This window comes from Rhinichthys klamathensis, unplaced genomic scaffold (assembly GCF_029890125.1).
Source record: "Rhinichthys klamathensis goyatoka isolate OS25496 unplaced genomic scaffold, OSU_Roscu_1.1 h1tg000665l_1, whole genome shotgun sequence".
Classification (NCBI taxonomy): domain Eukaryota; kingdom Metazoa; phylum Chordata; class Actinopteri; order Cypriniformes; family Leuciscidae; genus Rhinichthys; species Rhinichthys klamathensis.
Genome location: NW_026607104.1, coordinates 503,333 through 527,766, shown reverse-complemented (window position 1 = coordinate 527,766; position 24,434 = coordinate 503,333). Strand labels below are relative to the sequence as shown.

Here is a 24,434-nt window from a genome sequence, read left to right as displayed (position 1 = left end):
TCAGGAAACGTGTCTGCGTCTGGCGCGTCTGAGGAAGGCTTTCTCTCGCCACTTGTTCGGCTGCAGCATGTGGGGTCCGTTGTGAACACAGAGGATGGTCATCTGCTCCGCGTACTGCAGGTTCTGCAGCAGCTACACACCCACACACACACAGTTACACACGCACATCAGTGAACACGTCACACACAACCTTATTCAGGAAACCCACCTTAGGAGTGATGAAGAAATACTGAGATGTGTTCACACCGCAAGCGCTTCTCACGACAATGTCAAACACTCGCCTCTCGTTGACAGGGTCCATCCCCTGCACACAACACACACAAGAGTCACACACACTCCACCTGAGGAACGGAGAAACATAACACCACAGCTATACTAGATGTTCTCTAAGGTAATGATTTCATACGGATTAGCATCAATGAACCTGACATGAAACAGTTAAAAGCAAAACTGAAAACACTAAAGAAACATTTTCGTCATTAATTAGATATATAAACGTTATAGACGGCTCTGTGGAATACTTGATTCTGATTGGTGGTCTGTTATTCCCCTCATAACCACTGAAAACTGAACACAGGCTCATCCGGGTCACTGAATTCAGCAGCGCTATAAGCTTGCTGGGTGAGCTAATAAAATATTAAAACTCAGTCAGATCAATATTGTGTGTAGTTATTTAACATATGTCATCCGGTATCGTGGCCTCGCTCTCTCGTTTCATACAAATGCAGCTGCTGCCATTTTGTGACTATTGTTTTGCACACTGCAATTGATTTTAAATCGTTCCTGTTTGTTATAATCAGTTTAATCTCAGATCAATATCCCCATAATTATTTATGCGGTGAAATACCGTGTAATAAGTGGTATGACTATACCGTATCTCTTAAATGTCCGTCTAGTTTGAACTTGCTGTGCTAGCAACTGCTTTCTCCGTGGAAGCTTTGCGTTAAAATATTTCGACTCAGATCAATATTTCATGTCTAATTATTTACTTATGAGGCAAGTAGCCATATAATATGTGGGATAATGTATAATGTACATCCAGCCGGTTGTTATCGCAGATTAAATCTCTTCAGACTGACACAAGATCAGCCTGTCTGGGTTTATTCTGCAATAATAACTGGCTGGATGTACATTATCCCTTACTCAACAATACTAGACTGACAGTGTTATTTTAGTATTATTGAGATCCCACTATATTTTTTATTAATAGTTTGAATTAGATTTTATTTTTAGTTATTTTAGTACATCAACTTAAACTAAATAGAAATGAGAAATGTTGCTTTGGCAATTAGCTGAAATAAAATAAGTTTGAATGAAGATTTTTTTTCAGTTCTTTTTTTTAATAGTTTTCTTTTTTAGTTACTAGAATAACCCCGAGACCTGATTCAACGACTGAAGATGTCCGTCTGGTGCACGTTTATCATTATACACCAATAGATCTTATGTAGTGGCCACTGGTACTCTGCGCTCGTTGGCTTCTGTCTTCCAGTTTGTATTTCCACAGCATGAAGGAAAGATCTTACAGATTAATGAATGAACCGCACGTTTGGTCTAATGACATCAGTAATGACATCCACTTCAAACATTACAATGCTCATCATTATAGCTACTCTACATTAAGTAAATCCACTTCGAGAGCGATGCCATAGAAACATACACAATCCTAGAGATGCCTGTGCGCTTGTTCTGTCACACAGAGCTCGTGCTCCACAGAAACATGTGCTGTGTGTGAGGACTTCACCTGGTTGATCTCGTCCACCACTCTGAAGGGGCATCGGTTGAGCTCCTGCAGGGCCATGAGGTACAGCATGGTGGACACACTGCGCTCTCCTCCGCTCTGATGGTGAGGCGTGAGCTCGTGCATCTGCGCATTACTGCGAAACTTCACCTGGATGCGGATGCCGTACTTGTCATACTCCTCCTGAAACACACGGTCACAGTGCTACGTTTGCCAGAGTCTGACACCCCGTGTTATGTTGCTTAAAGCTGCGATGTGTTTGCAGTACAAGTGGCTTTCAAAACGATCAAAGAAAGGAAACTTTGCAACCACGAACCCTTAAAAGTGAAGTGTTCATGTTAAAATACATTCTCTCAACACAGTATATTAGCAAGGCATTCATGGGTTTATCTCCCCCAGAAGTGTAAACATTGAGCCTTGGGATCGGTCCGCTCAGATCTGCCAATCGCTTTCCAGCTCAACCTATAGCAAGAGTTTGGGGGCGTGGCTTCAGTAGCAGGCGGAGCCATGTGGGGCCATGACTGATGCGTTACACGGGAGACGACGTTCAGCTTCGGTTCCAGGAGTGCAAGCCAAAACTGACTGCCTTTAAACAGGTCATGAACACGTCAAAGTGAACGAGGCTTAGAGATGCTACGATAACTTCTTCAATACGGCATCATCATGCACCCGTTCTGATGTACCAGTTTATAACAGTGTATGTTGACATGTCCAGCGTGAACAGCCTCATATGTGTGGCGCATCATGTCAAAAAAATGCACTGGTGCAGATACATTAGATGAGTTTATTATAAAAGAGACACAGGTCACTGTCTGACTAATCAAAATTGTTGGGTAACGTTTTACTGTTTACTGTTTTACTTGGCCAAAACAATCATCATTTGAGTGTAACACATAGGATAACGTACCCAAAAAAACACTATTTCAATCCAAAAATCCTACATAATATTGTGCCATTAATATAAAACATGTCTCATGTTTAGGTCAATGCACTTGGATTATGCACTCTCCGTGCAGCAGCTCACTCGGTGTCCTCCGCTATTTTTCAGATGTGCTCTTCATTTCAAACTACTGTGTATAAGTGGTATTGCCCCATCCTATATCAATTATAAAATTGATATTGATATATTCATAGCCATAGCTATGGCTGCCACTAGTGTCGCAGAAACTACATACGACCCGGCAAACACGCATCCACCAACAGCGGCCCACAGGGGTAACACTGATGTGGCAGACCCCGTCGAGGAGTCTCAGAGAAGTGTGAACTGACCTTTACAATCTCCATTCCTGCAGTACAAAATACAGCCACCAAAATAACACCCTTCACTGTCAGCTGGGCAGAAACAGAAGTCTCACATGGCCGAGTATTGATCAGCTGTTGTGTATGATGAGAGTTACTAACGGCATTACTTTTTCCAGTAACGAGTAATCTAATTGATTACTCTTCTCATCTTATTAACGCCTTTACCGTTACTGCCAAAAAATGCGGCCCGTTACTATAACTGATGAAGCTGGGTTTTTTTCATCAGACCAACTAGATCTCTGAGCGAGAGGCAAATACTTTTTTTACTGTTCTTCCTTGGTTAGTGGGCAGAGCACGAGACAAGCGCATAAATGCTGACGATTGGCTGAGGTAGAGTAAAATGTCATTGTAAGCCAATCAGAGGTAGAGTTGGGCGGGTGTTCGAAAGCACACATAGTAGTGATGGGCATTCGGCTCTTTTGACTCACAAATGGGTCTTTAAATGACTTTGACTATATTATTGAAATTTTTATTACATAATTATTTAATTTCTATAGGCTAAATTTGTAAAAATAGAGTCGGCTCTTCAGATATGCGAGCCAGCTCCCGACGTTCACCTAAAAGAGCCGGCTCTTAGAGTCGCCTCATTCGCGAATCGCGAACGACCCATCAAAAGCTCATTCGCGAACGAGTCGATCCATCATCACTAACGGCTAACGCTCATGGATTGCGAACGACCCATCATAACGCATAGTCGGACAGGGTAGAGGTGGGGTCACATTTGAGCATTTAAAATTTAATTTTACTTGAAAGTAACGCAATAGTTACTTTCTTAAGTAACTAGTTACTTTTAAAATTTGTAACTGAGTAACTAATTTAGTTACTTTTTGGAAGAAGTAACTAGTAACTGTAACTAATTACTTTTTAAAAGTAACTTGCCCAACACTGGAGATGTGTATGTTGTGTATGAGTGAAGCTCTCACACACTTTCATTACGCCTCAGAGCCGATGATGGTGATACTGCTGAAGAGAGAAGCGAGTCCTCACCTCGTTCTCCGAGTGCAGGTCCACCTCTCCAGCGCACTGCATCGAGCGGAAGAAGTCACTGAAGCGCTCGTTGATCTGATCCACCAGCAGCTTCAGGGGATTCAGCCAGCGCTCCTTCGCCTGGGAAACACATCGACGTGTTTGGTTACTCTTCATCCGAGTGCATGATGAGGGTGTTTGTGTGAGCTGGGACGCACCTCAGCGATGTTGCGCCGGTAAGTGGTCAGAGCGGTGGTCTTGTCGTCCAGCTCCTTCTCCATGTTCTGGATCTCCTGCTCGCGTTGGTTATATTCCTCCACCACCTGAGAGTCGACACCAGCAGCGCATCAAACAGGGCAGGGATGAACAACAGCCCTTCTCTTCATCTTCAGTAGAATAGACTATATGGAAGTACTTATGCTGCTAACTCCAGCTAGGAAGTGGTTCGCTATGGAAGACTACACAGGTTAATTACTTATATTTCTTTGTATACCGTTTACGTTCTATTATTTGTCTTTCTGTTTAACAGCAATGTCTAATAATTTCTTAGACAGATCCGTCAAACAAAGACAGTAAACTAATGAAGATGGAGAATGGAGATCAGGCACTGGGTTCTCAGCACTTTCAAAATAAAAGTCCCGCTTTCGACACACCGGCCAAAAAAAAAAACCAGCACAGCTGGTTCTGCAAAGTCTTTGTTAAAGCATTATAAGCCCAATCAGCTACAAGGAGAATCACAACATTACAAACTTTGATTTGAAGCAAAAAAGTATTTGAAAATCTGACAAAAATACAAGATTGTGTACTTAGACTTAGTGAAGGAAAGAACTACAATCCCATGAAGCCTTGCGAACAGCATAATCCGACTAAAAACAATGGAGAAACATAAAACTACTAATTTAAAAATGTTGATTATATAAAAACACAAATATTTTAAGTATTTTGAGGGCATATGGAGACTAGATTACGTCATTTGCAGTGCAGCATCATGGGTAATGTAGTTTTTCAGCACAAATTTAGCTGTTAAACAATTATTTTAAAGTAATGTGGGCTGACGGCTTTAACGGAAGTAAATTCCATCGATTAACAACCTCGTAGCTCACAGTAGCTCTTCCTTGGTTTATAAGTTATCATTAAAAATCTATTTCCCAATGGAGAAAATTAATCATAGTTTTTACTTCCAGAATCCGACTGTTGCACTCTATATATTTGCCTTGGTGATCAAATCGATTTAATTATAGCAACTGAGATACATTTGGGGGGAAAAATTGCCATCAGAAATGGCATATTTCCAATCAATTAGGCTGCAAGAACAATTTGGAATTGATATTCTGTTCATTTGCAAGATAAACATGGTTATCAGAGGATATTGATGATCCCAAAACGGTCAAATATTGAGGAAAATATTACTCAAGCTAAACTTGGAGCTCTTTAGAGCATCATATATGTCAAGTTGGAAAGCAAGAAACTATTCATGTTCAGAACGGTTCCTCTTTCCAAGACTCCCAGTGTGAGTTGAAGTTAGGACTGGTTAGTAACATTTTTAAAGGCAGAGGTTAGGCAAAGTGTGAATGAGCTGATGTGTTGTTCTCACAGCATCACTGAGGCCGGTGAAGCACTCCGCTCTGGTCTTCTCTTCATTCAACATGGCATCAATCTCATCCAGTGTATCAGGCAACTGGCTGAAGGCCTGGAAGGAAACCACACACACATACTGTTGTAAAATAATGAGTTAAACACAGAATGGAGGACAGGTGTCTGAGGCAGACAGAACTCACTGCATGTAGTTCCTCCGGGACCGCCGTCTCTCCAGGGATCATGTTACAGATCTCGCTGGCCCTCCTCATCAGGGTCTTGCATGTGTTCAGCAGACTGTTCTTTATCTGGTCCAGCTTGGTATATGCCACCTGTGCCGACACACGTGTTCTGGGGTCTTACTGGGCACCATTCAGCAGTGGGTCAGGAAGTTTTCATTAACGAAATTAAAATATACTAGAAATATAATATGAAAATTTTGGCCGATAATTCTTTATTTTGAAAGCTATACCGATAAATTGGCCGATAAATCTAAATTCAAATTATGATATATCTTTTGAGAGCCTGATTCCAAAAACAAAAGTCTCACCATTAAAATCCATGTCCCAAGCACACAATTATAATGATGTTGTCATCATTTTATGTAGCCTATATGACAGACTTGCGCTGCACATGTTGCACTGAACTGCATTTTCCTTTTTTAAAGTGATTCCAATCATATTTCAAGCAATTCAAAACCATCACAGTGAACAGGGCGCATCTGAAGTGTCTCAGCTAAAGGAAATAATCCATTATTTATCGGCTTTAATATATCTGCCAAATTTTCTTATCGGGCCGATAACGATTACATGAAAAATGAACAAATATCAGCCGATACCGATATGGTGGCCGATTTATCGTGCATCCTTAAAATATACTCTATTATCCTCAATAATTCAAATTCTCTACCTGAATAATTAGGGGCCATTTACACAACATGTTTTGTGGTTAAAAACTTTTTTGGAAATTCTTTTAACCTGAGCTTAAAAGACGTGAGCGCAACGGTCAAACACGTCCATTATAGCATAAAAAACAATGGAAAAACGCATTCTTTGTATTTGTACGAATTGAAATAAATATCAAGTCACCTTCAAAGTATATTTGAGTTATTGAGTTATTAAATATAATAACTTATCTTTTATATCAACAAGTATATTAATGCAATAATATATTATATTTGTATAAGAACTGAAACGGGATTATAAAGAGTCCTTTGATGTATTTGTTCAACATCACATGTGGTTGTTAGACATGTTAGATGTGAGACGGGTCTGACCTCTGCTTGCTTGAGTTCAGAGGAACTGTCCCTGCAGTCCGTCTCCAGTTTGGTTTTCTCAGCGGAGAGACCTGCGCTCTGGAGAGCCAAGTACACCTTCTCCATACTCAACCTGGCCTTCATCTACACACACACACACAGAGTCATGAGACAAAGAACATCCGAGCGTAGAAACCAACATGCAGGGAGCACAAACACACCTGCATGTGACTCAAATACTCCTCCATTATGGCCACTTTCTTGTTGTTTACAGCAGCGATCTTGGCATTCGTTTCCTGTTCAATTGTCTCCAAGTTGAACTCACTTTGCTCCATCTGCCTCAAACTACACAGAGAGAAAAAGACTAAAGTAAAACAGGTATCGTTCATGTCTGTTACAGAGTGTGGGATGAGAAAGTTAGATTTGAACAAACCCGTCACCCAAAGTTTGAGCAGTAGCAATGAGACGCTTGCCTTAGCAAACACCAGTAATGATGTGAAAGAATGAACCCCACAGGTGGTTTCTTGCAGAAGGTACCTGTCCTGTTTTGTACTGATTTTCTGCTCCAGTTGTCTCTTCTTGCCTTTCAGCTCAGACAGCTTCTTCTTCTTAGCACGCAGCTCATTATCACGCCGCTCTAGTTGAGCTTGTTGCTCGCGAATGGCTGCCATCCGTTCATCAACTCTCTGCACCTGCCGCTCTGCTGCCTGTCAACGAGACGTGCAACATTTCTCAGCCCCCTAAAGCTATTTCTCAATGATTTAATGAAAACCAACATTTCACCAACTAAAGCAATACATATCCCAATCTGCTGCAGTTTAAATCAGTGGCGACAAGAGCTGATTCTCCTATCAAAGTTGTAAACTTAACTGATACGCAAAATTGGAATATCGCATAAAAAAAGAAAAAAAGTGTGAATAAAGATATTCCATCCCATGTGTTCAAGAGAACAAAATGGTCACTTCCTGGGAAATTGGCGCAAAATTTCTGTAATAAAAATGGAAGTTGCTGCAATCAGGGAAGAAACTGTGGCTCTTTTTTTCCTTCATCATAAACGAGTTGTGTCTCAGAGCGCATAGACGAATATAAACAATATAAATGCTGTCGTGTTCTCTTGCGTTCGGATGCTGGTGTTCGGGAACACAATCATGCGAGACGCTTCTGGGAGGGAATTAAACCAAATCATTCTGATGACAGACTTCGGCTCAGGCATTTCAGAGCGACCAAACCAACATTTGACATGCTGTGATGCGATGCGATTGGTCCGCTGGTTACTCATTATCCAATCAAATCCACAGTTGAGGCAAAATCACATGAGTTTTTTTGTTGCACATTGCGGGATGGGATTTATTCAGTAAATGTGTTTCTATCATTATAGTTGTCTTATTTTTTTATGCACAAAATCTTGGAATATTGTCTCACTCTCATCTGCTCCTCCAGGTGACGTCTCTCGTCTGCATCCACGGCTGTGGTGAGGAACTGTGAGGGCCGCAGGGCCGAGTTACTGGAGGCCACGTTATTAGAGTAGAAGGACTTCTTCACGGTGTACTTCTCCTCCGCCGTGTAGATCATCCTCAACTGAACCTCTCTCATCACCTGCAAAAGAAAAATTATTTATTGATGTCACCAACAAGGCTATTTTCATGGCAAAAACAGAATAACCAACATAATTCATACAATTAACAAAAAAAGTAAGACATTTCAGGTTAATACAAAATAGAAATTCTAAAATGCAGTCACGTGATACTTTTTTAAATACATCAGTTTTTAAATACAAACACATTTCTGAATAAAACCATTGTCTATTTACATTTAAAACATTGCAGTCCAGTAAAATATGTTTAATAGTCATTGAAGTTTGACATGGAAGGCATTGATGGTGGTTCTTTGCCTTTTACTTGCCACAGAAAAATACCAGGTTAAAGCTTGTAGGACCATATGAAATTAGTTTTATTTTTCCTAAATTCCGTTTTTCCATTTTAATTGTTTAATTAATTTTCATTGCAGTCCGGCGTTTTTCCTCTGTCACCATCTCGGTTCAAAATCTGCAATTGCAGTCATTCGCGGAATTATCAACTTTACGTGGGTTGTGCTTCAACACCCTCGACACGGCACAGCACGGAGGAACAGTGTTTGAGGAGAGTGTGAGGCTGTCAGTCACCGCGCCGGTGTGGATACTGCCATTCAGAATCACAGATTATTCTTTTTGGAAGTATGACCAACATAAGACCTTTCACCGGAAAATGTCATCTGAACAAGTAAGAAACATCCACCTTTGTTCTGGTTCTGACATAGCAGTAAATCGCGCTGATTAAATCGAACAATCGCTGATTAAATCTAACAATCGCTTATAAGATATCATATCACGCAAAACCGTGCAAATTATACTTTGTTCTCTAATTGTTAATGTTAACAACGTCAGCATTGCGTGACTACATGTAATGTCCTTCCGATATTATCCTTGTTTTCGCATGGGTCCGGTTGCAGTCTCTTCTTTCTGTCGCCACTCCGAAGTCCGAACGAAGTCTTTTGCATTTTACAGCGGGTGAGTCTCTAGTTGTCACTGATGATGATCGTCGTTTGAACCTTTCTGGATCCGCCATCAAATTGATAAGTTTAATTATATCAAGTGCTGTGAGAAAAGGCTATACATCTCCACCTCCAGCATCCTCACACGCATTATAGCCGACTAGCCGAGACTCCTTTATGTGTGCAGATGTGTGTGTGCAGATGTGTGTGTGCAGATGTGACGTAATGACGCAAAGACATGCTCGAATCTCCCGCGGAAAACCACCAGTACCACTGGAATTAAAAACATTATTACAAGCTTACCGTTTTGCATCGAGCTAAGGCAAGCAGATCGTTTTGAACACTGGCTGGTTACGTATTTTATCAAATATATATTTTGGATAATTTTTAACCCAAAAAAAGCTACGGACTGCAGCTTTAATAATCAAAATGCCTGTCAAATCAATTAAAAATGTAATCATTTTAACAAAAAAAAATATTGGATATTCTGTTCTATCGGTTTTACTTTATCTGGATTCTGCTTTATAATTTAAAACAAATGCATCATGTTCATGTGTTCATGCCCCCATATAGTGAGATGGCAGTCGCTGGCTGAAAACATGCAGAACATGCTTCAGTGTGTGTGTAGTAGATGAAACTGTGGTGCTCATTCACACAGAGACATGCAGACTTCTGATTCAATAGCTCTTGAGCTTTAATATTTAGGCAAGTCAATAATAAGTGTACAGCCCTACTGTTAATTTATTTATCCAAAATTGGTTGAAATTTAACAGCAAATTCTGCGATTCTATCCACATTTTCTACAACACGGAAACCATAGGGCCCTAAGCTTGTATCTTCTGCCAAATACATGATGTGTATAAGTGTTTTAGGCAGCAGTGACCCACCTTCTCGATCATGTTCTTGGTCTTCTCTGTTCCTACAGGTACATCGTTGACTTTGTACTGATGGCACAAGTAACTCATGACTTCCTCAGGAGCATCAAACAGCTCACGCAAGTACGAGAAGCAGCCATATTGCCTGCCAAAAAATAAAATACATAAATGCATATGCTAAAAATGAGCTGAATAAGATGTATTGGTAGAGCAGGTGAAGAAGAAGGTGCTACTTCAGAGTCTCGAGTGGTCGTGCCGGTGGTCTGTTCGAGCAGGACTCTGCTGGAGCGATGACACTGTTGACTCGTAGCTTCTGTGAGTCTCGCACCTGAGAAAAAAAATGACATCTTACTGATTTTACTTCACTTACATCTATCATAGATGTTTAGTATGCTATTATTTTATTGCATTATATTATTTTGTTTATTGCTAGAAAATAACATCATTTATGTGAGATTGAAGGCTTTAAACTGTAAATAGACATTGTAAATGTTTGAAACCCTGTTACCAAAATTTACAAACTTCATATAAAATGAACAGAATATTTTTTATGGTGAGCAATCACCATTTTTCCCTCCACTGACCATTTGTCGTAGGGGTGGGCGATATACCGATTGACACGATTAACTCGTAGAAATTTGTCATCGGTCGTGATTTTGGACTTATTGCTCTTAAAGTGACAGCATCCAAATTTACCCGCTGTCATTAATAATGTTAATCAAACAAAAGAGAGAAAATCTCCCACTGCTCTTGACTGAAACACTAATAGAAATAAATATATTTTTAATTTACACAGTAAAGACTAAGCATTGTTTGTTTTATACATTTTATGTAGTATTTCCAGTGCTTAAAGTTTTTCAGGTTGGTCCATTTCATTTGTGTCTTAGTGATAAAGAAAGATCAAAGAAAACGACTACAATAGAACAGTTTACTCATCTTCAGTAAGCTTGAGCTTTTTTTTGTTTTTTTACTTGGGCTAGTATTCGTTTTTTATCATATAAAAAATGGTGACAAGAATTATGATAGAAAACCATATCTAAAGCAAAAACAACTATATTGTGATTAGGGCTGTCTCGATAACCGCAATATTGTAGTACCGCGCTACTGACAGGCCAACCGCAGAGGAATGCAAGTAACCGCGATATTCGCCTTTTTTCTTTTTTTATAAGGCTATCCTTCTTGTTTTGAACTTTGTGCATGTTTATTGAATGTTAAATAAGTTAATAATGAAAACAAGACTGTGTATCATGGTGATTTGTACACACTGAGGCTTCGTAGATTTGCATTTAAGCCTAAACAGACAGTGAATGAGAGATCGACTGATTTTGAGGGATTAAACCGCATGGTGATTTTTGTGTAGGTATATGACCCTGTATTTGAAAAATGTGTGATAGCATTAGATTCAAGGCAGTTTTTGGTTACGGAGGACGATTTTCAAACATATGTCAAGAAAAAGGATAAATGTAGGGCTGCAACTAACGATTATTTCGATAATCGATTAATCGGACGATTATTTTTTTCGATTAATCGGATAAAAAATTCAATTAGATATTTTGTTTATTATGACTAAATAAAACCCGATTACACTTTATTTTAAGGTGTCCTTGTTACAGTGTAATTATATATTTAAGTACAGAGTAATATTAAGTAACTACATGTACTTACTATAGGAATAGGGTAGGATTAGGTTGAGGGTTAGTTGCATGTAATTATGCATAATTTACTGTTATTACTACAGTAAGTACATTTAACATATGTAACAAGGACACCGTAAACTAAAGTGTTACCTAAAACCCTAAATTAGGATATTTATGTGTAAAAGTGTACTTTAAAAAGTGCAAAAGCCACACATTGAGTTTTACAAATATCAATATTTGGATTGTTTTTAATGATAATTGCTGATGGCAAGTTGACAACAATGATTAATGTAAAAAAAAAAAAACATTTATATCCAACATATTGTTTTAACACAATTTTTGTTAAAACAAATTTACAGACATGTTGTTCAGATGTGAAGATATAAACTAAAAACATCTTAAATATATAATTAATTTAATTTTTATTTAAAATTAATTGAATTATAAGGATAATTTGTAAAAAATAAATATAGAAAGACTGAAAACAAGCGTGTGAACATAGAGCCGCAGTAGATCGCGTTTGAAAAACAATTAAAACTTAATAGTAGACAAATGCTATATAAAGAGAACGTAATGGAGGTACGCAGCAAGCTAACAGGCTTGATTAAAAAGACAGGAAAAATGATTAGTGCACAAACATTCGCTGAAAACCACTGAGTAACGGCTACAGTGACTAAAAAACAATAATTTACTGTTGCTGTTATTAACTGCCTTTATATTTAGTGCTTCGCTTTGTAAAGACCATTTTAATTTAATATTTCTGCGGTAGCACTATTTTAATCCATCACTTATGTTGCGAGCGAACTGATTGCGCAACTTGATGCTCGAGACGCAAAATACAGACATCCCAAGTCTCCCGGAAGTTCTGGAAGTCACCCGCATATTGATATGCTCCCTGATGCTGGCAAATTAGTTCAAACTCCCGGGATTTGAGCGCGCAAGCAAGAGCGCGGCAGAGCAACGGAGGGAGAGAGACCTTGCGTGTGTGCCTCATGAAGCGCGTGTAAGACAGAGAGCATCCTGATTGGCCTGTTTCAACCAATCACCAGTAAACGCTCCCCGTGACGTAAGCAGACCAACTAATCGATAATGACATTCGTTGACAACGATTTTCATAATCGATTATTATCTATTTTATCGATTAGTTGTTGCAGCCCTAGATAAATGAATTTATTTTTAAATAAATTTTATAAAAAAATTATAAACATTTATAGATTTTTAAAATAAAAAAAATGATAATTTTTTAAAATAATTTTTTTAAATTATAAAAGGATACATTTTTCTCTCTTGTAGTCACTGAACACCTTACCTTGAGGTAGGATGATATAAGTGTTGATTTCTAACGAAAGCTACCATGGATCGGATGCTATCACACATTTTCCAACACTAGAGATGTGTACCTTCATGAAAATCAAAAAGAAATGTAATCCCTCAAAATGGTACCGGTAGCCCAAATTTGGGGTCCCGTCTCATGGCCTATAAGAGAAGCATTACCCATGCGACACATTGCTGGTCAGCGGAGCCTTGAAAAGTGGAGCTCAAAGTTAAAAATAATTAACACCTTGTTTACATCTATCTTTTAATGAGGCCATCCTTAAAAATATTCTTGTTTGCCGTAACCCGACCGACCCCGTCAATTTAGGACCGACCCAATTATTATTATTTTTTCCCTTTTAGTCCGACCCGACTTGCCGGTTGTAAACTTGCATTAAGACCGACCAATTTTTTTTTTACTCTTCAAACAACTAATACAAATGCAATAATATAATATTAATCATATTTTAGTAAGTATTGTGAATATAAAAAGCCTACATAGTAGGGCTGTGCTCAGAATATCGATACATCGTCATCAACTCCTGGCGATACGCGTATCGATACAGCAGCTGCCGTATCGATATTTTTGTGCTTTTGAATGTAGCCAATTCAGGGCTCGAATTTCGGCGCAGGTATTGCGCATAATTTGAATAATTCCCGCAGTTTATAATGCGGGAAATTCCCGGAAACATTGATTCACTTTAGCATGTAGGTTGTAGTATTAGTAAATGAATCCACACAGATTATAAAATCAAATCAGTCATTTTAAAACTTTCTGTGAGACGCAATTTCACAAACAGCGTGAGTTCAATGCAGTGCTGCGTCTCTCTCTCTCGTCTCGGGCAAGCGTCCAGCGCTGCAGCCGGTGAAACTACACGCTCACGGTTAGGAGTCGGGACATGACGGAATATTCACTTGCATAATCGGGCCATCGTGACTAAAGTTTACCATTTGCATGTCTTTAAGTCTTACCAGTTTAAACATTCAAACGATTTTAAACTATTCAGTACTTGCGCGCTCTCTGAGAGTTGGTTTTCTCTGCGTGCACATAGAGAGTAAAGATGCCTCACATTCAGCTCGCGAGATTATATCGCTTTAACAGACTAAAACACGCAAAATGATGTAAAAAATTTCGTTCTTGGTAAGTATCCTCTAAACACAGTTGGTTATGTCTTGAATGAGCATAAAGGTTTTTAACAGAAACGGCAATTCCCCGGTTGTATGATGAAGTTAAGCGAGATATTCTGCTGTCACTCTCTTAACCCTGAGCATGTCAATCAATGGTTGTTTCTGCATAAAAATTTGAAAATGTAATCATTTAAAATGATTTCAACGTAGAAGAAATTACTTTGTTTGGTGCACATTCCAACACTTAAGACCTGTTAAATCCTAGGTGTTTAAAAGAGTTTGAGAAAACTAAGTTAAATTTAAGTCGTTACCGTTTTTGCTTTTATGGAATGTTTTAAGTTTTGTTTAGTCATTGAGCAGTGTAGACATGCTTCAGTGTCACTATAACTGTCATTTCAGTTATTGAGGCAGACTTTAAAAGCAGAAGGAAGAGCCATTCTAAGCTTTTTTATTCATTTAACTCATTGTTTTTCAGTTATCACAACTGTTATAACACTGGTTATTCAATAAGCAGAAATTTAAATTCCAAATTGATCCATATCGTGATACATATCGTATCGTGGCTTTAGTATCGTGATACGTATCGTATCGTGACATTGTTGGTGATACACAGCCCTACTACATAGGCTACGTTCTTTCTTTTAGACATAAACCCGCGGCGTCATCTATGACAAGCCTATGTTTACACCATGGTATACGCATGTCACATATGGCCTATACGTTCGCTTTGTTTCATTCACTGTCAATGGTTCGCGCTTGGTAATGATTGCTGCGGGTGTTGTTTTTCCAGAATTTTGCACTCCTGTTTGTCATTGTGCACGAAACTTCACGCCAATAAATCATCAGAAATGCTGAACTCTTTACGTTCGTCCTAATGCCTGTTAGTTGTCCGTGGATTTGCCTATATGTGGCGTTGAAAATGGAAACGTCTTTGGACATGAAAACTTGATTTTACAAATCGATTTAAATGAACACTTTTGTCTCAAAAAACAAACAGGATTTTTTTCACAAAAGTGACAGCCGAAAGCAACGTAACTGGTCTCTGATTTGTAGGTTGCATTGACACCTAGCGGTGGATGCAAGTAAAACAGTATAACCTAGTAAACTAGTAACACAATTGAAACTATGTTTTATGGATGTAAACATCTCAAATGTAACACATTAACATGTTTTCTCATAGGTATTACGTTGCATGTTAATCTAATTAACTGTTATTTTACAAAACCGCATATCGCGCTATTGAGCCACTCAAAATTACCGCAAGGGAAATTCCTTCACCGCGACAGCCATAATTGTGATATATATATCGTTAAATGAAATTAGTCACATCACACACCCGTAATGTTTTTAAATGAAAAAAAAAAAAAGATACTTATTGTGTCAGCTTCATTCCAAGTACTACATGCGGAGCTTCTCACCTCTTTCATGAATTTCTCCATGTCATGCTGTCTCTGAAAGACGAAGGCTCTTAAGTCGTTCAGAGGGATGTGACTCTCAATGTATTTTGCGTGCCGAGTATCACGGACATTTATCTGGCAAAAAAAAATATTGCGAGAACATCAAACTAATCTGCCTGAACAGCCATGTCCAGAAAACAGCAAGTGATTGGTCCTCTGTGCTCTCACCACCAGCATCATGGGCTCGTGGACATTGCCTTCGAAGCGGTCACGGTTATTCCTCAGCCACATGAGGGCGGTGTACGTGTCACGAAAACGGCTGCGCAGCTTATCCTCTTTCACCTTCATCATGTCCTCCAGACTCCTCAGACGATTCTGCAAACCTTCAAAACAACAACCAATAAACTGAAAATGAGTACAAGACTTCAGTATGATGAACTGATGGAATTGATATGCAAACTTTTAGTGGTTTCTCCACAACAGGCAAAGACATAACACCATCATAACTTCGTATGTATGTTTTTTTTCTATTAGACATTACGTATAAATTCTCCATAAGCTTCGTCTTTATCTCTGCGCAGGTCCAAACTCTCGCCCTCCAGTTTGGCTTTTTCTTCCTGGATGGTCCTCAGCTCTGCGTTCACAGCCTCGATCTGAGGCGTGACGTCCTCCATGCTGTTCATGTTCTGCAGCTCCTTCTGCAGGTCTCGGATCATGAGCTGCGTGTGTCCAATCCGCTTCTGCCGGTCCACCTCCTCCGTCTGCTTCAGACTCAGGTCCTGTCTGATGTCTTCCACCTAGCGGTTGACAGAGGACACAGCGATCAGCCAGTGTTTTAATACAGTCTTTATTGGTGTAATAAAGCAGTGTTTCTCGACCGGCGGGTCTCAACCCAAAAGTGGGTCGTGGAGTGTGCAGTCAAAGAAACAACGAACATAATTCCAAATGTTTTAGAAATGCAGGACTTTTATTTTGAAAGACATGCGTAAAAGCCGTTGACTCTTCAGTCAGACGCAGTTTAAGTAAAGAGTGCCTGAGAAAAACACATTGTCTTGATTTGCATGTTCAATCAACAGTTCATGTTAGCAGGGCTTGACATCAACATCCGCCAACCCGCTAAATCCGGCTGGATTTCAGGAGTGGCCTATACATTTTTCAATTGTGATCTTTTAAAAAGGCATTTGAAATAATACAGGGTTTCTGCAGGTTTCACAAAGTCAAATTTAAGACTTTTTAAGACCTTTTTAAGACCATTATGAATTAAATTTAAGACCTATATCACGACATAAAAAAAAAAACTTACAAATGAAACGCAGAGTCTCAAAATTACTTGCAAAGTAAATTAATTTATTCAAACTGAACAGTACTGAAGACAGCTTAGATGGATGCACAAAGCTGATTGGCTGTTGCATGTTGGTCTATTTTGTAGTCGTAATTAAAGTGAATTATATTTGGACTAGCGAAATAAGGAACTATAACACCACGCAATAAAAAAACTAAAACTTTCCAAAGCGCTGCGGGAGGACGTAGGAAAATTAAGACCTGTTTAAAATTATTTAAGACCTAGAACACAATACTTCAGCAAATTTAAGACTTTTTAAGGCCTTAAATTGTGATTTTGAAATTTTAGACTTTTTTAGACCCCGTGTAATGGAGTGCTGCCAAAAATATAGATTTTTTTTTTATACTGAAATATCAGAACTGATTTTTTATACTGAAAAATCAGAAACGCTTCCAATACTCATTTAACTCACTTTCTCGCCTCTCATCTCTCCGACAGCGAGCTGACACACAAACCCGCCTCTCCTCACCCAAAGTGCCGCACATAAAGCCGCCTCTCAGTACTAAATTGAGTACTTTTAAGCTGCTTATTGTGCTTAAACATTCAAATACACACTAAATAATGTCAAATTGGCAGTCTTGGTGAGTATCCACGTGAATACAGTCAGTTATGTTTTAAGTGAATGTAAAAAGTTGAGAAAGAAAACGCAGTGTAACCGTATAATGGATCTGTGCGTCAGGTCTTAAAGTGACAGCAGCCTAATATACCTGCTGCCAAATTGTGATATGATTTTGAAAATATCTATTTGGCAGTTTTCCCCCATGGTAACAATGTCAAAATTGTGGTCAGTAAAAAATGCTGAGTGGCTGGCTGGTCACTTTGGAAAACCACTAGCCACAGTGGCTGGTGAGAAAAAAAGTTTTAGTATGTTAGTATTGTGTATTTACCATGGTAATTGGTGTTTCTGTAACCTTAACTAAAATACCACTTCATTTTTACTTTGTGTTATTTTCTATATTTTTGATGACTGTGGTGGCTCATACAAACTTACTAACTTTGTTGTATTAACAAAAACTAGTTAAGGACAGCTATTTAATAGCCTTACCTTATACTGTTTATTCATCAGTGAAACCATTTTTGAGAAATGAATACTTGGTTCAAAGACCTAAACATTTGGGTCGAGGTGACCATGCCGAGAACCCCTGTTATAAAACACTCTCTTAAAATGTTTCATAAGCGGCTCCTCTTTCAGAACGAACCTCTTTACTCCTCAGTTCAAGCTGATCATGTTTCTGTTTGCATTTCTGCGACACCTCCCTGATACTGGTGGTCTGAAAACAAAACAAAAAACAGTGGCATTGATGTTATATATAGAAGGAGATGATAGCTGGTAATAGGGTTAGTGATCTGTGGTCTGACCTTCTCCCTCATCTGCTGCTCGATGGGCTGGAGCTGACTCTCCACCGACCGGATCTTTCTGACCAGTGGCTCCTGAGCTTCTTTCAGCGACTTCAGCTTCCTTTTCATTTCCTCTCTGTCCTTCTTCACCGCCTCCAGCTCTTTACGTGCCGTTTCATACTCCTAAAAATTGGAAACAGAGAATAGTCTAGAAATACATTCAGAGTGCACACTTGGTTTTATCAAAAGGACATATTTTCACTTAAAACTTGGCAAGTCTTTGATCATGATTCTCTGAGCAATAGGACCATCTATTGGTGTCGTGTTTACAGATCCACCAATAGCAATCCACAACCATTCAAGGCAAGGCAAGGCAAGGCAAGGCAAGGCAAGTTTATGTATATTCAATCAATTTCTCAGACAAAATCAAGTCCCGTCCTACATTTGATCTTGTTCCCGAAGCCGTTTCACCCTGATATATTTAGCAATAGGGAAGAAAAGACTTTAAATTCACAACTTTATATGGAAGCATAGCAACTATAAACATTCTGAGGTGTCCCAGGTATTCGTCATCAATGATTAATTTATTTGATAACCGAAAGTGTCTAAAATTAATAAGAGGGAGTTATCACAATGAAGTGACTAGTATTCAGTGCATTGTGTGATCCAACCATAGTCACCATGAGTGAGGACCACCCTTATAATGAGGATTCATTTCTCTCAGGAAAGCTTTTTAGCACTAATGCAACAAAATGTAACAGAAAGAATGTGCGCAATCATGACTTATGATCAATATCAAAAAAACCTTCCACTGGGAGAGTTTAGCCTAGTAAGATCTCACTCACCAGCCAGGGTTTCTTCTTCTCTAGCATCTGGATCCTGTCCAAGTGTCTCTTCTTCATGTAGTAACGTTCCACATCCAGCTTGTTCCTCTCATTCCTCTGCTTGGCCTTCTCTAGGAAGTTGGCTTTCTCCTTACAGACATTCTGATCAAGCACCACAAACAGCATGGAGTAAAATTAAAGGCCTAATCGGGACTATAAACACATATACTGGATTTCAACAGAAGAAAAGTGTTCACCTCCAGGTCCCTCTCCTTGCTGCGAAACGTCTTGAGCTCGCAGTGAAACTCATACATCTCTGGTGGGCCGACAGACTTCTCAGTGGCTTCAAGAAGCTCAATCTTAGTCATCTTAGCAAACTCACCGACCTTTTCCTGTGACACCAGATCAAAGGCAGAGGATTAATTATAGAGGACATATTACTGATTAATTTCCCCACATTCTCCATTGTTGCAGCTACTCTCTTCCAGGTCTGTCAGTAACGCTCTGTTTAGATCCTGTCTCTATGAAGCCCCTCCTTCTGAAAAGCATAATGTCCTCTGATTGGTCGGCTGGATCAGTGTGTTGTGATTAGTCAGCCGCTTCGAGTGTGTTTGGGAAATGTCCCGCCCCTTACCATAACCGCCAGTTTCAACACTACTAACTAACTCAACCAGGCCTCGTCCCTTTATTCTGTGTATGCCTTGGGATGGAATTGTTTAAATGAGGAATATTGTGACGTGTTCGTTCCCGGAAGAAAACTCAAGACTACAATGGAGGCGTTTTAGGGAGTTCAGAAACAGTGCATACCAAACATGTTCACAAGTCTTCGGGGTCCAAGTTCAAGTCAAGTCTTTGTTCTATTTTTAAAAATAGTTCTTTCAGCTAGTTATTGTAATTAACAGAGTTTTGAAATATCAAAACTGATTTCTTCTACTTCAAAATTGTCCAATAAAGCACATCAAGTATTGTTTAAATAATTTAAAACACACAATATATATTACACACACACATATAAATATATATATATATATATTAGTGATCGACCAATATATTGTTCCTAGTTCCTGCAGTGCGAACACGCCAAAATCCAGGAACTTCCGCCAATAGTTCTAGGAACTTTGAAAAGGACTCAAAGGAACTGCGAAAGGCCCTTTAGAGAATAACTGCCTTTGGAGCGACTTTGTGCTTTGTAACTTTGCAGAGCTTTTTCATGCTCAAACAGCAACATTACACTCTAAAGAAAGTTGAACCAACAAGCATATTAGTTCCTCTTTAAAAAAATAAGTAATTCTTCAACCTTTATAGACATGTTTGGCAATATATATAGTGCAATAAAAGCTCCTCATTATAATAAGAGCACTCACCTGTGGCAGAAACTGACACAAGTTGCCGACCTGAATGTGCAGCTCTTTCACGGCCTCCTCCACAGCCTTCTGACTGGAGTGCTTTTTATTGAGCATCCAGGACGACTGGTTGTTCTCCACCTGGATCTCTCTGGTGATTATCAAGTTTCCACTCGCTCTGAATCTGGACATAAAGATGAACTGATCAAATGTATGTCTCTCCAAGGACTTTTGGAAATGGAAATTGAACAAATATATATATACTTACAACTCAATTTCAACTGAACCTTTATTACACCCTCGCTTCACATACAGACCAACCTAGAACACACAAATATCTAGTTCATTTAGTATTTACTGACAAGTATGTAACAGTGCTATTTTAGTATAAACTATTATAATTTTTATTCATTTTTGAATTTATGTTTTTATATTTTCAATTTTCATCCTAAAGTTTTTGTAATTTTGTAGTGTTTTTTAAGCTTATATAGTTTTTAGTCATTTTTAGATATTTTCTGAACATAATGAAAATTAATGAATGAATATAAACTAAATGAAAATGAGACGTGTTTAAAATGTATAAGTCTTTTATATTTTATTTCAGGTTATGAAAATATTTATGTATGGTATTAGTTTTAGTTAGCGATAATAACCCTTGTATCTGATAAGGTGTTTCTAAATGCTGTTCTGAAAAATGAATGCACAAAGGAAAACATTTTCAGTATCATACTTTTTTTTAAATGCTACTTAAAGTTCCAGTGAACCGGAAATTGCAACCGACTTTACATATTTCCAAGTGAAAGGGAATATTGAATAGAGGGCAGGGTTTCACTCTAGCGCTCCTCCTCTCCATCCCTCGCTCACAGCAGACTGACGGTTGAGGGAAGTGGTTAAGGATACTCAACCCAAGCGTCATCAGAGAAGGAACGCTATTCCAGAGCAGAAGCAAATTTTCAGATTTTGATTTAAGATTACCACGACAAACTATTTTTTTCTGTGTGTTATTAACTTGCACGGATTAATTGTTCATCAAAAGATTAGTAATGTGCGTTAAAATAAATAAGGTCCATTTTGATTTCATGAAAACTTTAACGCACCAATTCCTTAAAATGTACATTATTGGATCTGTTTTTAAATCTAAAACATTCAATTCCTCATGGAGCCCACATTTCAGTATGTATAAGAGGAAAACCCACAGGAATTGCATCTATGTAAAAACTCCCTTTCTGTATTAGTATCCCTGCTTATATCATGTAACATTAAAGAATTACTGGCTTGTACACTTTGCAAAGTATCTACAAATAAAAAAAATAGCATTCACATATATTTGTGAATACTGTGTGTGTGCCAAACTACATAAACATAAACATCTGTGTCTATTTGAGAATCATATTGTGAGCTTTCAAACCTTCAGGTAACGTTACAGTGTATGGAAAGTTGTAGAGTTTATTGTGAATGATTGGAAGTGTTCATGACACTTTTACCCTCTGAATACATGTCTGAAGCCTAACACAGGAGCTGTGGGATAACGCTAGCTCTCGGGAGACTCGCCTTGTCCCCTCGGCCCAGCACGGCTGTTTTCCCGGCCAGGCCCAGGCAGATGGCGCACACGATGCTGGACTTCCCCGTGCCGTTGGCTCCCACAATCATGTTGAGTTTGGGACCCGGGAAAACTTCTGAGTGATCGTATGTGCTGAGAACAGGGATGAGCGTGATTACAAGCATGATCCAGACTGAATCTGTCAACACTCACAGGACACTTACAGGAAGTTGTGCATGGAGATGCGGACGATGGAGCCCTCCACAAACCCTCCTCCTGCTCCTGCTGGGGCATTTGTGCTGGTGGACGGTGTCGCTTCGCGGTTGGAGGGCTGTGAGTTGGTTAATTCATGGCTTATTCGTTTTCTCTTCTGCGGCAGCTCCATTTCTCTGGCCGTAAATCCCACTGACGGTTGATAGCAACTTGCAGCCTCACATCACTTTCGTTTCGCGCCTGTGTTGTGAGTAAGTCGCCGTGTGATTGGCCCACAGTAGTCACATGGTGTGTGTGTGGGGGGAGGGGGTGTGTTATGCGTTAATCGGTGAGTTGTGCTGCTTATAAGCACTAGATGTCACTGGCAGTAAAGATTTACCCTGCGATAAACTACATTTAGCATACCAACAAACTATTCTTACCAGTTATACAGTATGTAGTTGTGTATATTGTGCACAGGACCTGAATTTTATGTACTTACATATGACTTTTTGCCCAAATGTGCAGTATTTTGCTTATTATATTGCGCGTAAATACTACATGTAGCATACTAACAAACTACTCTAATCATTTCTCTTAAAGTTATGAACAAACTTTCTTCCAGTAAGGTTAACAGAATGTTTCGTTCAATAATGTTTTATGTTATGTGTGTGTGCCTAATTAAATAATTAGTGTAATGGGACAGAATATACAGTTTGCACAGTAAAAACCATTACGTCTGAATGTCCCCATTTAGATAAGTGTGTGTGTGCGTGAGTGAGTGCCCCCTCCCTCCCCTTAAATCCTTTCTTTAATTCCATATAATACATAAAAATACATACAACAATATATATATAATGAGTATATTCGACTGTTTTCTCAGGCAGCTGAGTAGTTGTGCTAGTTTCATGTCTCTCACATCACTTTACACTCTCTTTCTCTCATTATAAAATAACAATTCACAATAACAATAATTTTTCATGTCACTTTATTTTTATTTATGTATTTCGGTAGATGTGTAACAGGCAAGATAATGTACAGTCAGTCGGCCAAAAGAATATGATAATCAGATATGGACAGTCCATATTACACCCTTACATATAATGAAGGGCTAACATTTATACACATATTCAAATAGGAATCTCTTAAATTTTCAGTTTTAAATGACAAAAAAAAAAAAAAAATCACCAGATTTGCATGCTGATCTCCAGAAGTACAAATTAAAACAAGCAAATAAGACATCTTTAAAGGGCTTCCTAAGGTGACTAATATGGTTTCCGTCTTTAACGATGTATTCAATGTATTAAGATACAGGCATGAGGAACTGCATAACAGGAATGAACCAATGGTTCATAAGTCAAATACACAAGAAAAGTTTGCAGGTGATCAGATATGGTCATAATGCAGCCGTCCCCTCCCGTTCATCCTCACAGAACACTGCACTCCACACGGTTTATGTTTTCTCTCTTCATCATTCTTTTCTTTCTCTCTTTATTTAAAAGTCATTGACTGAATATCATTATTATTTCCAGAGAGGCTCAGATGGGGGATATGGTTATCAGTATATTCTGTGTGGATAAAAAGTATGAAAAGTATGAAAATATGTTCATGGTAACATTAATAACTTATTTATATGATGATCAACTTATGAATACCTCTGCATATTCCCCTTTCAAAAATAACATCATCGATTGCAATATCACTCCTTACTGATGCACCCCTGGTGGCTTCAAACACAATCTAAGTATGCAGACAAATACATAATATATTAATGAAAATTACATCGATTCAATGTTGACTAAACATTTTTAAAATAATTCTTAAATGTAAAAAAAAAATGTCCAAACCCGTAAGACTTACGTTCATCTTTGGAAAACACAAACACGATTTTTTTTTTTTAATGAAATCTGAGAGCTTTCTGTCCCTCCATTGACAGCTACGCAAAGTTCACAAGGAGATCATAAAACTAATCTATATGAATGGAGTTGTTTAATAAAAAATTTCTGAAGAGACTCGATCACTTTATATGATGAACAGATTGAATTTAGGCTTTTATTCACATATAATCATTGATCAACACATCAGTTGTGGTAAACGAAGGTTAAGCATGTTCGCTTTATGTCTGAGAACCAATGAGGT

General features: G+C 38.6%; 2 protein-coding genes across 2 annotated transcripts in view; both read right to left on the bottom strand.

Moving 5' to 3' along the window:
* On the bottom strand, window positions 1-22,556 carry smc5 (structural maintenance of chromosomes 5). The gene is made up of 24 exons (XM_056241716.1): window positions 22,328-22,556; window positions 22,115-22,256; window positions 20,832-20,884; window positions 20,585-20,747; window positions 19,478-19,612; window positions 19,242-19,382; window positions 18,418-18,579; window positions 18,258-18,329; window positions 16,258-16,513; window positions 15,945-16,099; window positions 15,738-15,851; window positions 10,474-10,568; window positions 10,253-10,385; window positions 8,259-8,432; window positions 7,374-7,543; window positions 7,058-7,181; window positions 6,858-6,980; window positions 5,785-5,913; window positions 5,601-5,696; window positions 4,225-4,329; window positions 4,028-4,147; window positions 1,742-1,921; window positions 209-304; window positions 1-132 (listed from the first exon to the last, which is right to left on the bottom strand). The coding sequence occupies exons 1-24, from the start codon at window positions 22,486-22,488 to the stop codon at window positions 1-3; spliced, it is 3,231 nt and encodes a 1,076-aa protein (XP_056097691.1). The 5' UTR covers window positions 22,489-22,556.
* Window positions 22,557-23,266: 710 nt separating this feature from the next.
* Window positions 23,267-24,434, bottom strand: part of mamdc2b (MAM domain containing 2b) — a 31,688-nt gene continuing 30,520 nt past the window's right edge. Inside the window, exons 13-14 of the mRNA XM_056241729.1 lie at window positions 23,951-24,035; window positions 23,267-23,863 (exon numbers count right to left, since the gene is read on the bottom strand). Coding sequence (XP_056097704.1) covers window positions 23,787-23,863; window positions 23,951-24,035 — 162 coding nt within the window. The 3' untranslated portion in view covers window positions 23,267-23,786. The remainder of the gene's footprint in view (window positions 23,864-23,950; window positions 24,036-24,434) is intronic.

Coding starts and splice junctions, on each gene's coding strand:
- smc5 (XM_056241716.1), bottom strand. CDS start 22,488: ATGGAGCTGCCGCAGAAGAGAAAACGAATAAGCCATGAATTAACCAAC. Junction 19,613..20,584: donor TGTGTCAGTTTCTGCCACAG/GTGAGTGCTCTT, acceptor CTGGTGTCACAG/GAAAAGGTCGGTGAGTTTGC. Junction 18,330..18,417: donor AGCAGCAGATGAGGGAGAAG/GTCAGACCACAG, acceptor TTTTGTTTTCAG/ACCACCAGTATCAGGGAGGT.